This window comes from Pituophis catenifer, unplaced genomic scaffold (assembly GCF_029215685.1).
Source record: "Pituophis catenifer annectens isolate HBS135680 unplaced genomic scaffold, rPitCat1.0.hap2 SCAF_1, whole genome shotgun sequence".
NCBI lineage: Eukaryota > Metazoa > Chordata > Lepidosauria > Squamata > Colubridae > Pituophis > Pituophis catenifer.
This window is the reverse complement of record NW_027256881.1, coordinates 192973996-192986848: the sequence shown is the minus strand read 5'-3', so window position 1 is coordinate 192986848 and position 12853 is coordinate 192973996. Positions and strand designations below refer to the sequence as shown.

The window sequence follows — 12853 nt, the reverse complement described above, 5'->3', positions numbered from 1 at the left end:
CAAACACATAAGACATCACAATACCTACTAACATTGGTGTCTAATCTTTTTAAGAATAAGAATTCCAAGTATTGTCAACATTAATCTTTTTCATATTACTATAGCAAAATATTAGATATACTTTTGGTTGGTGAAGCTGGCACCTCTTTAGGAACAGGTACTTTCTCTTCCAGGACAAGTTTGGGACCTTCAGGCACTTATAAGATAGTATAGAGGATATTTTTGTATATATTTTGGTGTGGGGTCAACATGGACAAACACATAAGACATCACAACACTTTCAATGACCAATATTGGTGCCTAATGCTTAAGAAGAAGGAAGAGAAGTAATGTTTTTATACTACTTTTAAAAATGGTGAATATGCCTTTGGATAATGGAAGTTTTTTGGAACTGGCACTTCCTCTTCTGGGACAGGTTTGGGAAGTTCAGGAATTTAAAGATACATTTTTTTGTTCTTAAAGATATTGAGCTCAACTCACCATGAAGAAACATATAAGTTCAGAAATTGAAAGATTTTTTTTTTCTTAGAGATTTTGAGCTCAACTTACCATGGACAAATATAAAATACCAGAAAACTTTGAACTACCATAGCAAAACTTAACACTTAAAGATATAGATGGCAAGCAATTCCAATCTTGATGTTCTTTCTTAGTATTATAAATCTTAGACGTACCCTTGGCTGGTGGAGTTGGCACCTTTTTGGGAATGGGCACTTCCTCTTCTGGAACAGGTTTGGGAACTTCAGGAATTGAAAGAAAGAATTTTTTTTCTTAAAGATTTTGAGCTCAACTCAACATGGACAAACATATAAGATACCCAAAAACTTTGAATAGTATATTGATGTCTACCTAAGAATAGACAATATTGGTGTCTACCACTTAAGAATAAGTAATGTCAGTGTTAATGATTTTGGTATTACTATTTTAAATGTTAGATATACCTTTGGCTGCTGGAGGTGGCACTTTTTTGGGAATAGGCACTTTCTCTTCTGGGACAGGTTTGGGAACTTCAGGCACTTTAAAGATAGTATAGAGGATTTTTAAAAAAGATTTTGGTCTCAAGGCAACATTGACAAACACATAAGACATCACAAGATTTTGACCTACCAAAATTGGTGTCTAATACTTAAGAATAAGGATTGCAAGTTATGTCACATACTATTACACATACTATATGTACCTTTGGCTGGTGGAGCTGGCACTTTTTTAGGAACTGGCACTTCCTCTTCCGGGACAGGTTTGGGAACTTCAGGGATTGAAAGACAGATACATTTTCTTTTAAGATGTTGAGCTCATCCCACCATCGATAAACATATAAGACATTACTCAGTTTTGGACTACGAATGCTGGTGTTTAATGCTAAACAATATGGATGACAAGAAATTTTAATCTTAATGTTTTCCTCTTATTGTTACAAATCATAGATGTACCTTTGGCTGCTGGAGGTGGCACTTTTTTGGGAATAGGCACTTTCTCTTCTGGGACAGGTTTGGGAACTTCAGGCACTTTAAAGATAGTATAGAGGATTTTTAAAAAAGATTTTGGTCTCAAGGCAACATTGACAAACACATAAGACATCACAAGATTTTGACCTACCAATATTGGTGTCTAATACTTAAGAATAAGGATTGCAAGTTATGTCACATACTATTACACATACTATATGTACCTTTGGCTGGTGGAGCTGGCACTTTTTTAGGAACTGGCACTTCCTCTTCTGGGACAGGTTTGGGAACTTCAGGGATTGAAAGACAGATACATTTTCTTTTAAGATGTTGAGCTCATCCCACCATCGATAAACATATAAGACATTACTCAGTTTTGGACTACGAATGCTGGTGTTTAATGCTAAACAATATGGATGACAAAAATTTTTAATCTTAATGTTTTCCTCTTATTGTTACAAATCATAGATGTACCTTTGGCTGCTGGAGGTGGCACTTTTTTGGGAACAGGCACTTTCTCTTCTGGGACAGCTTTGGGAACTTCAGGCACTTTAAAAAGAGATGGTTTTCTTATTTCAAGGTTTTGTTCTTAGTTCACCATGGACAAATATAGAAAACAATGCAAAACCCTGAATCTTCTGTTCTTGTATTTAACCCTTAACTAAAGAATATAAGTGATATATATTGTCAATTTTTTTTTTCACAGGGTTACAAATTTCATCTGTACCTTTGGCTGGTGGAGGCGGCACTTTTTTGGGAACAGGCACTTTCTCTTCTGGGACAGCTTTGGGAACTTCAGGCACTTTAAAAAGAGATGGTTTTCTTATTTCAAGGTTTTGTTCTTAGTTCACCATGGACAAATGTAGAAAACAATGCAAAACCCTGAATCTTCTGTTCTTTGTATTTAACCGTTAACTAAAGAATATAAGTGATATATATTGTCAACTTTTTTTTCACAGGGTTACAAATTTCATCTGTACCTTTGGCTGGTGGAGGCGGCACCTTTTTGGGAACAGGCACTTTCTCTTCTGGAACAAGTTTTGGAACTTCAGGGACTTGGAAAAAAAAGATTTAACGATTTTTAATAAAGATTTTGTTCTCAAGTCACCAAAGTGAAACATACAGTAGAAGATATTACAAAACACTGAAGAACCTTCAAGCCCAATATTGCATCGCATGATCAAGGAAGAAAGAAGCATGTAGACATTATGAAGGTCTTTAATGCAAGAGTTAAAGAATCCTGGAAAAGGCAACAGTAACCACCCATTCTCTTTTATTAATGAGTTGATTGAAATGGACTCTTACTCTTCTTTCTAGGCTTTTCAGAACTCAGACTGAGTTACAGTTGAACCTCTCCATTAATTGTGGATGGTTTCTGTCTAAATTCCTCCTGTTTCTACTTCAGCCTCCTCAAATTCTCTCACAACTATTGATGTTGTTCTGCTCTTAACTGGAGAATAACAGTGACAGATAATGTCATTCCCCCCTCCACCCCCCACAGTTTCGAAAATTAGTGGAAACAAACTTTAACTGGTGGAGCTGGTATATATTTGGGGAACTTTTGGCACTTCTTCTGGAACAAGATTGGAAATTTCAAAGACTTGAAAGAGGTATTTTTTTTCCTTTAAGATATAGAGTTCAACTTACTATAGACAAACATACAAGATAGCACAAAACTTTGAACTAGCAAGATTTTTGTCCAATGTTTAAGGATATGGATGACAAGTAATTCATTTTTTTTTCACACTATCATAAATATTTGAAGCATGGTATGGGTCTTTCTTTGAGAATAGGCATTTTATCTTCCTGGACATATCTGGAAACCTTTGGCACTTTTATGATAGGAAGATTAAAAAAAAAAAGATGTAGGTCTCAAGTCAACATGGATAGACAATACAAAGACACAGTAAAACTTTTAAGTTATTGATTTTGTTGTTTAACATTCAACTGAAGAAGATACATGACTAGCGACATCATCATAGTATTTTCTTTCATACTTCTTTCAAGTTTCGCATGTACCTTTGGCTGGTGGAGCTGGTACTTTTTTGGGAACAGCTACTTTTTCTTCTGGGACAGGCTTGGGAACTTCAGGCACTTTAAAAAGAGATAGTTCCTTTTTAAAGGTTTGATCTCAAATCAGTATGGACTAGCATACAAGCTGCTAGATATTTTTCAACAGAAATTGGTATTTAATATTTAAGAAGATGTATGATAGCTAACATCAACATTTCCCCTCAACTACTATAAATATTCTATACAACACTCAACAGATAGAGCTGGCAGTTTTTCAGGAACAGGTTTGGAAACTGAAGGGATTTGAAAGATAGATGTATTTTCTATAAAATTTTGAGCCCAGTTCACTAGGGACAACAAACATGTAAGACTTCACAAACTTCTGGACTACTGATATTGGTGACTCATCGTTAGGCATTTGAATGATAAGGAATGCCAAAATTAGTCCTTTGTTATAAATATTAGATGTACCTTTGGCTGGTGGAGCTGGCACTTTTTTGGGAACTTCAAATATTTCTTCTTCCTCCACTACTTTGGGAGCTTCAGGGACTTGAAAGACAGTATGGTTTTTTTTTTAGAATGAATATTTTTTATTTATTTCAGATCAACACAAACAAATATGGAAGACCTAAAAGCTTGCAGCACTAGTGTAGGTGCTTGAAACTTAAAATATTAATGATATATACTCCCCACGTTCATTTGTTTTCAAGATATTTTAAGTATTAAATATTTGGCAAGAGCACCTAACACCTCTAAGAGGAAAGAAACATTTTTGCACATAACATGATGGCAACTGCAGACAATTTAAATAAAGCATTTTAAAAAAAGATTTTGAACAGAACTTGGATAACAGACAAAACAACACAAAACATCTCGTGCTGATATTAATGCTTAAAATTTAAGAACGCCGCAGATACTGTCGACATTTATATTTTTCATAGACTTATACATTTCATATGTACCTTTAGCTGGCGGAGCTGGCACCTTTTTAGCAACAGGCATTTTCTCTTCTGGAACAGGTTTGGGAACTTGGGATTGAAAGACAGATTTTTGTCTGTAAGATTTTGAGCTCAACTCACCATAGACAAACATGTAAGACATCACAAAACTTTGTGAAGTGCCAGTATTTATTTCTTATGCTCAAGAATAAAGATGACGAGTCACGTCAATATTAAAGTTCTTTCCATATTATTTTTTCAAAAGTTAGATGTACCTTTGGCTGGTGGAGCTGGCACTTTTTTGGGAACTTCAAATATTTCTTCTTCCTCCACTACTTTGGGAACTTCAGGGACTTGAAAGACAGTATGGGTTTTTTTTAGAATGAATATTTTTTATTTATTTCAGATCAACACAAACAAATATGGAAGACCTAAAAGCTTGCAGCACTAGTGTAGGTGCTTGAAACTTAAAATATTAATGATATATACTCCCCACATTCATTTGTTTTCAAGATATTTTAAGTATTAAATATTTGGCAAGAGCACCTAACACCTCTAAGAGGAAAGAAACATTTTTGCATATAACATGATGGCAACTGCAGACAATTTAAATAAAGCATTTTAAAAAAAGATTTTGAACAGAACTTGGATAACAGACAAAACAACACAAAACATCTCGTGCTGATATTAATGCGTAAAATTTAAGAACGTCACAGATACTGTCAACATTTATATTTTTCATAGACTTATACATTTCATATGTACCTTTAGCTGGCGGAGCTGGCACCTTTTTAGCAACAGGCATTTTCTCTTCTGGAACAGGTTTGGGAACTTGGGATTGAAAGACAGATTTTTGTCTGTAAGATTTTGAGTTCAACTCACCATAGACAAACATGTAAGACATCACAAAACTTTGTGAAGTACCAGTATTTATTTCTTATGCTCAGGAATAAAGATGACAAGTCACGTCAATATTAAAGTTCTTTCCATATTATTTTTTCAAAAGTTAGATGTACCTTTGGCTGGTGGAGCTGGTACTTTTTTAGGAATGGGCACTTCTTCTTCTTCTTCTTCTTCTTCTTCTTCTACGACTGGTATGGGAACTTCAGGCACTTTAAAAAATATAAGATTTTCTTATTTTAAGATTTTGTTATCAATTTACTATTGACAAATGCAGAAGACAACTCAAGAATGTGAAGCATTAATAAGGGCATTTAACCCTTAACAGAAGAATTATTGTGAAATAATTTTGTTTTCACAGTGTTACAAATTTCACCTGTACCTTTAGCGGGAGGAGCTGGCACCTTTTTGGGAACGGGCACTTTCTCTTCTGGGACAGGTTTGGGCACTTCAGGCACTTTTAAAAAAAAGAGTTTTTAATTTTTAAAAATGATATTGGTCTCAAGTCACCAGCAGATACTATGAAACATTGAACTATTAGTTTATGTTGTCTAATTGTTAGAAATTCTGTTTATATATAGCACTACAGATCAAACAGCGTACAGTCACCATGTGCTTTACTGCTTAACTGTTTAATTATAACAGGAAACAGAAAAGTTTTCTTAGAATAAAAGGAAATAAAGTTTATACTATAGATCCAAACTTGTAAACTCTGCCATATACTAGCTGAATATTACTGTAGTTGTTGTATAAAATATATACTCCAACAAAATATATTCCAACACTAATATTTAAGAATATGATTGAACATTAGCGTTTTTCATGCTGTTATAAATATTAGATATACCTTTGGCTGGTGGAGCTGGCACTTTTTTGGGAACCGGGACTTCCTCTTCTGGGACAGGTTTGGGAACTTTAGGCACTTTGAAAATAGTATGGGTTTTTTTTAAGTATTATGTACTCAAGTCAACATGAACAAACTTAATAGAAGTTTAAACTACGAATACGGATTTTATGTACTTGACTGACAAAGATTAATGACAAATACAGTCAACATTTATTTGTTTTAAGAGGTTTTAAAGACAGGATGTACACTTGACACAGCGAGTTGTTGCCTTTACAGGAGGAATCAGATTGGTTTATGGAATTCATTTGCGATCCTATATGTTTTAAAGATAATAAGAATTCTTAAAAGATTTTGGTGTCAACATAGACAACAAACAAGATATGACAAAATTTAAATACTGACAATAGTCTATATCAGTGACAAGCAATGACAACATTTATAACTTTTTAGTACTGTTACAAATTTTACAGGTACCTTTGGCAGGTGGTGGTGCTGGAACTTTTTTGGGAATAGGCACTTCCTCTTCTGGGACAGGTTTGGGAACTTGGGATTGAAAGACAGATTTTTGTCTGTAAGATTTTGAGCTCAACTCACCATAGACAAACATGTAAGACATCACAAAACTTTGTGAAGTGCCAGTATTTATTTCTTATGCTCAAGAATAAAGATGACGAGTCACGTCAATATTAAAGTTCTTTCCATATTATTTTTTCAAAAGTTAGATGTACCTTTGGCTGGTGGAGCTGGCACTTTTTTGGGAACTTCAAATATTTCTTCTTCCTCCACTACTTTGGGAACTTCAGGGACTTGAAAGACAGTATGGGTTTTTTTTAGAATGAATATTTTTTATTTATTTCAGATCAACACAAACAAATATGGAAGACCTAAAAGCTTGCAGCACTAGTGTAGGTGCTTGAAACTTAAAATATTAATGATATATACTCCCCACATTCATTTGTTTTCAAGATATTTTAAGTATTAAATATTTGGCAAGAGCACCTAACACCTCTAAGAGGAAAGAAACATTTTTGCATATAACATGATGGCAATTGCAGACAATTTAAATAAAGCATTTTAAAAAAAGATTTTGAACAGAACTTGGATAACAGACAAAACAACACAAAACATCTCGTGCTGATATTAATGCGTAAAATTTAAGAACGTCACAGATACTGTCAACATTTATATTTTTCATAGACTTATACATTTCATATGTACCTTTAGCTGGCGGAGCTGGCACCTTTTTAGCAACAGGCATTTTCTCTTCTGGAACAGGTTTGGGAACTTGGGATTGAAAGACAGATTTTTGTCTGTAAGATTTTGAGTTCAACTCACCATAGACAAACATGTAAGACATCACAAAACTTTGTGAAGTACCAGTATTTATTTCTTATGCTCAGGAATAAAGATGACAAGTCACGTCAATATTAAAGTTCTTTCCATATTATTTTTTCAAAAGTTAGATGTACCTTTGGCTGGTGGAGCTGGTACTTTTTTAGGAATGGGCACTTCTTCTTCTTCTTCTTCTTCTTCTTCTTCTTCTACGACTGGTATGGGAACTTCAGGCACTTTAAAAAATATAAGATTTTCTTATTTTAAGATTTTGTTATCAATTTACTATTGACAAATGCAGAAGACAACTCAAGAATGTGAAGCATTAATAAGGGCATTTAACCCTTAACAGAAGAATTATTGTGAAATAATTTTGTTTTCACAATGTTACAAATTTCACCTGTACCTTTAGCGGGAGGAGCTGGCACCTTTTTGGGAACGGGCACTTTCTCTTCTGGGACAGGTTTGGGCACTTCAGGCACTTTTAAAAAAAAGAGTTTTTAATTTTTAAAAATGATATTGGTCTCAAGTCACCAGCAGATACTATGAAACATTGAACTATTAGTTTATGTTGTCTAATTGTTAGAAATTCTGTTTATATATAGCACTACAGATCAAACAGCGTACAGTCACCATGTGCTTTACTGCTTAACTGTTTAATTATAACAGGAAACAGAAAAGTTTTCTTAGAATAAAAGGAAATAAAGTTTATACTATAGATCCAAACTTGTAAACTCTGCCATATACTAGCTGAATATTACTGTAGTTGTTGTATAAAATATATACTCCAACAAAATATATTCCAACACTAATATTTAAGAATATGATTGAACATTAGCGTTTTTCATGCTGTTATAAATATTAGATATACCTTTGGCTGGTGGAGCTGGCACTTTTTTGGGAACCGGGACTTCCTCTTCTGGGACAGGTTTGGGAACTTTAGGCACTTTGAAAATAGTATGGGTTTTTTTTAAGTATTATGTACTCAAGTCAACATGAACAAACTTAATAGAAGTTTAAACTACGAATACGGATTTTATGTACTTGACTGACAAAGATTAATGACAAATACAGTCAACATTTATTTGTTTTAAGAGGTTTTAAAGACAGGATGTACACTTGACACAGCGAGTTGTTGCCTTTACAGGAGGAATCAGATTGGTTTATGGAATTCATTTGCGATCCTATATGTTTTAAAGATAATAAGAATTCTTAAAAGATTTTGGTGTCAACATAGACAACAAACAAGATATGACAAAATTTAAATACTGACAATAGTCTATATCAGTGACAAGCAATGACAACATTTATAACTTTTTAGTACTGTTACAAATTTTACAGGTACCTTTGGCAGGTGGTGGTGCTGGAACTTTTTTGGGAATAGGCACTTCCTCTTCTGGGACAGGTGTGGGAACTTCAGGCACTTTTAAAGATAGTATGGAGGATATTTTTAAAAAAGATTTTCATCTCATCATGTACAAACACATAAGACATCACAAAACTTTGAACGACCACAATTCATGTCTAACAACATGGATGACAAGTAATATTAATGCTAATGTTTCTTCATATTACTCTTTAGATAAGACATACCTTTAGCTTTTGGAGGTGGCACTTTTTTGGGGACAGGTACTTTTTCTTCTGGAACTGGTTTGGGAACTTCAGGCACTTTGAAAAGAGATGGTTTTTTTAAAAAATTGAAAGATAGATGTTTTTTCTTTAAGTTATTCGGCTCAATCCAGAAAGATATAAAATATCAGAAAACTTTGAATTACTTTAGCAATATTGGTGTCTAACATTTAAGAATAAGGATGACAAATAATAGCAATGTAAATGGTTTTTTTGTATTGCTATTTTATATATAATATGTACCTTTGGCTGGTGGAGCTGGCACCTTTTTGGGAACAGGTACTTCCTCTTCCAGGACAGGTTTAGGAACTTCAGGCACTTTTAAGATAATATGGAGGATTTTTATAAAGATGTTGCTTTCAACAGGTGCAAACATATAAGAAATCACAGACTTTGAAGTACCAACGTTCACATCTAATAACACAGATGACAAGTAACATTAATGTTAATGGTTTTTTTCCACATTACTGTTTTAATTGGGCATACCTTTAGCTGGTGGAGCTGGCACCTTTTTGGGAACAGGGACTTTCTCTTCTGGGACAGGTTTGGGAACTTCAGAAATTGAAAGACAGATGGATTTTCTTTTAAAATTTGAGTTCAATTCACCATCAATAAACATATAAGATATCACAAAAATTTGAACTACATTATACAGGTAGTCCTTGAGTTACGACCACAATTGAGCCCCAAATTTATGATGCTAAGTGAAACATTTGTGAAGTGAGTTTTGCCCCATTTTACGACTTTTCTTGCCACAGTTGTTAAATGAATCCCTGCAGTTGTTAAATTATCAACATGGTTGTTGAAACGAAACTGGATTCTGCATTGACTTTGCTGGTCAGACGGTTGCAAAAGGGGATCGCATGACCTTGGGAGACAGCAATGGTCATAAATATGAACCAGTTGCCAAGCATCTGAATTTTGGTCACATGACCATGGGGATGCTGCAACGGTCATAAGTGTGAAAAATGGCCATAAGTCACTTTGTTCAGTGCCATTGTAACTTTGAGCAGTCATTAAATGAACTGTTGTAAATCGAGGACTACCTATACTTAAGAACAAAGATGAATATCAATCTTGATTATTTTTCTTACTGTTATAAATATTAGATGTACCTTTGGCTGGTGGAGCTGGCACTTTTTTGGGAATGGGCACTTCTTCTTCTGGGACAGGTTTGGGAACTTCAGGAATTGAAAGAAAGAATTTTTTTTCTTAAAGATTTTGAGCTCAACTCAACATGGACAAACATATAAGATGTTAGAAATCTTTGAACTACGGTAGCAATATTGGTGTCTAATACGTAAGAATAAGAATGACAAGTAATGTTAATGTTAATGTTTTTGATATCACCATTTCAAATGTTAGATATACCTTTAACAGGAGCCTGGATAGCTCAACAGACTAAAAGCCTGTTATTAACATTCAGCTGTCTGCAATTATTGCATGTTCGAATCTTCCCTGGCTCAAGGTTGACTCAGCCTTCCATCCTTTCTAAGGTAGGTAAATTGAGGACCCAGTTTGTGGGGGCAATAAGCTGACTTTGTATAAAATATACAAAAGTATGAAGGCTATTGCTTAACGCATTGTAAGCTGCCCTGAGTCTCTGGAGAAGGGCGGCATATAAATCTAATTAAAAAAAACAAACAAAAAAAAACAAAAACAAAAATAAAAAAATAAAAAAAAACCTCAGGGGTGGGTTCTAATTTTTTTTACTACCAGTTCTGTGGGCATGGCTTATTTTGTGGGTGTGGCTTGGTGGTCATGTGACTAGGTGGGCGTGGCTAGCTGGTCAGAGTCATTTCTGGAAGGTCCTCGCACTTACGACCAGTCCTCGCACTTACGACCCGACTCATTTGTTTGCTTTTAACACTGATCAGCTGTAGGACGGCCCTTTGAAGCCCTGCGGCAAGAGTTTAAACAGTTTTTTTCCCTCTAGTCATCAGCTGGGACTCAGGAGGCAGCAATAGATTGGGGGTGGGACCAAATAAAAGGTAAGAATAACGTGGGTGGGTGGATGGGTGGGAGGGCGGGGAGGGGGGAGAACCGGTTCGGTGACGTCATATCGTCACCGCTACCGGCTTGGCCGAACCGGACCAAACCGGGAAAAACCCACCACTGCTTTAACTGCTGGAGATGGCACTTTCTTGGGAACAGGCATTTCTTCAAGCACTTTAAAAAGAGATGGTTTTCTTGTTTTAAGAATTACTTTGCAACTCATCATGTACAGATGTACAAGAAAACACAAAACTTTGAAACATTGGTGGTTTTTTTTTTTTTTTGCTTAATTGAGGAACATGAACAAGAAGTATGGTCCATGATAATTTATTTTCACACAGGTTCAAATATTAGATGTACCTTTGGCTGGTGGAGGTGGCACCTTTCTGGGAACAGGCACTTTCTCTTCTGGAACAGGTTTGGGCACTTCAGGTACTTAAAAAAAATAGTTGGGAGAGTTTGATTTGAGGCTTCCATGGGACAATAATGACAAGAAGAATTTTCTAAGATAGTGAAGTATGGTTGGAAAAGCCAGGCATTTGCAGAAATGGTTCAGAAAAAGGACTTAGAAGTTAAATAATTCAGGGGAACCTCTATCAGGTTAAAATGTTTGCAGATAGAAAGCACATAAGAGTTTTTCTTATACAATTTAGAAGTACAGCTAATATAATTCTAGTATATTTGGTAGGAAAGAAACAGTGAAGTTGTCTGCTTAGCCATTTCATTAGTGTAACAGAAGAATAAATCATGCTGCTGCCATAATAATTCTTTCTCTATATTAGTCAAAGTACCTTTTGCAACAGGTGGTGGTGGTGGCTCCACTTTTTTGGGAACAGGTTCAGGAATCTTCTTTGCTGGTACAACTTTCTTAGGTACTTCTGGCACTTCAAAACATTTTTTGTTCAGATTTAGACTTAAGTCTCATTAACAGATGCAGTGAAAAAAACACAGTAAGGCACAATCACTGTTTTAACGCAGTGTAAGCCAAGAACATTGAACTCAATGGGATTTATGACTAAGTAAAGATGCATAACATCAGGTCACAAAAATTATCTGGAATGTACTATGAAAAATACTGGTGTCTTTCCAACAGAAGAGAGTATATGTAATAAAATAAAATAAAATAAAATAAAATAAAATAAAATAAAATAAAATAAAATAAAATAAAATAAAATAAAATAAAATAATAAAATAAAATAAAATAAAATAAAATAATAAAATAAAATAAAATAAAATAAAATAAAATAAAATAAAATAAAATAAAGTCTGGTATTTATTCCAGTGGTATTCAAAAAGCTTTTGATAAGGTGAATGAGGTTGATCTACATTTTGTTGGCATGTCTTCTTCAAGAAGTGTTTTTTCTTAAATTTTAAGAAATAATTTGTAAATGAATTGTCATCAAACACAAAGACATAAAAATGACACATGTAAAGAACATGCAACAATAATATCCAAGATAATCAAGTCCTTCTTTACAGAACAAGTTGGTATACCTTTAGCTGGTAGAGGCACCTCAGCTTCAATTTCTTCTTCCTCAAGGATCTCAGGCACTTAAAGATATTAAGAAATTTGATGTTTGAAACATATCACAAAGAAAAAGAACAGAAGGAGGTAGAAGAGCGAAAGGCAAACCCTGCTATAGGTTAGAGAATTATAATTACAAATCCACTTGTTCTTCCTGGGTATCATAATTCACACTGAAAGTCATATTTGACCCATATTTGCAAGTTCCATGGGGGAAAAACAGTTGCGT

General features: G+C 34.4%; 1 protein-coding gene across 2 annotated transcripts in view; it reads right to left on the bottom strand.

Moving 5' to 3' along the window:
• Positions 1-12853, bottom strand: part of TTN (titin) — a 319867-nt gene that overhangs the window by 159503 nt on the left and 147511 nt on the right. For both annotated transcript variants that reach the window (XM_070957152.1, XM_070957229.1), the window contains 30 exons: positions 12594-12650; positions 11891-11983; positions 11460-11534; positions 10220-10285; positions 9591-9656; positions 9348-9422; positions 9069-9143; positions 8821-8898; positions 8347-8421; positions 7882-7956; positions 7613-7711; positions 7362-7427; positions 6872-6949; positions 6618-6686; positions 6144-6218; positions 5679-5753; positions 5413-5508; positions 5162-5227; positions 4672-4749; positions 4421-4486; positions 3930-4007; positions 3465-3539; positions 2426-2500; positions 2173-2247; positions 1920-1994; positions 1670-1735; positions 1431-1505; positions 1181-1246; positions 942-1016; positions 675-740 (listed from right to left, as the gene is read on the bottom strand). In XM_070957152.1, the coding sequence (XP_070813253.1) occupies positions 675-740; positions 942-1016; positions 1181-1246; positions 1431-1505; positions 1670-1735; positions 1920-1994; positions 2173-2247; positions 2426-2500; positions 3465-3539; positions 3930-4007; positions 4421-4486; positions 4672-4749; positions 5162-5227; positions 5413-5508; positions 5679-5753; positions 6144-6218; positions 6618-6686; positions 6872-6949; positions 7362-7427; positions 7613-7711; positions 7882-7956; positions 8347-8421; positions 8821-8898; positions 9069-9143; positions 9348-9422; positions 9591-9656; positions 10220-10285; positions 11460-11534; positions 11891-11983; positions 12594-12650 (2229 nt within the window). The remainder of the gene's footprint in view (positions 1-674; positions 741-941; positions 1017-1180; positions 1247-1430; positions 1506-1669; positions 1736-1919; positions 1995-2172; positions 2248-2425; positions 2501-3464; positions 3540-3929; positions 4008-4420; positions 4487-4671; positions 4750-5161; positions 5228-5412; positions 5509-5678; positions 5754-6143; positions 6219-6617; positions 6687-6871; positions 6950-7361; positions 7428-7612; positions 7712-7881; positions 7957-8346; positions 8422-8820; positions 8899-9068; positions 9144-9347; positions 9423-9590; positions 9657-10219; positions 10286-11459; positions 11535-11890; positions 11984-12593; positions 12651-12853) is intronic.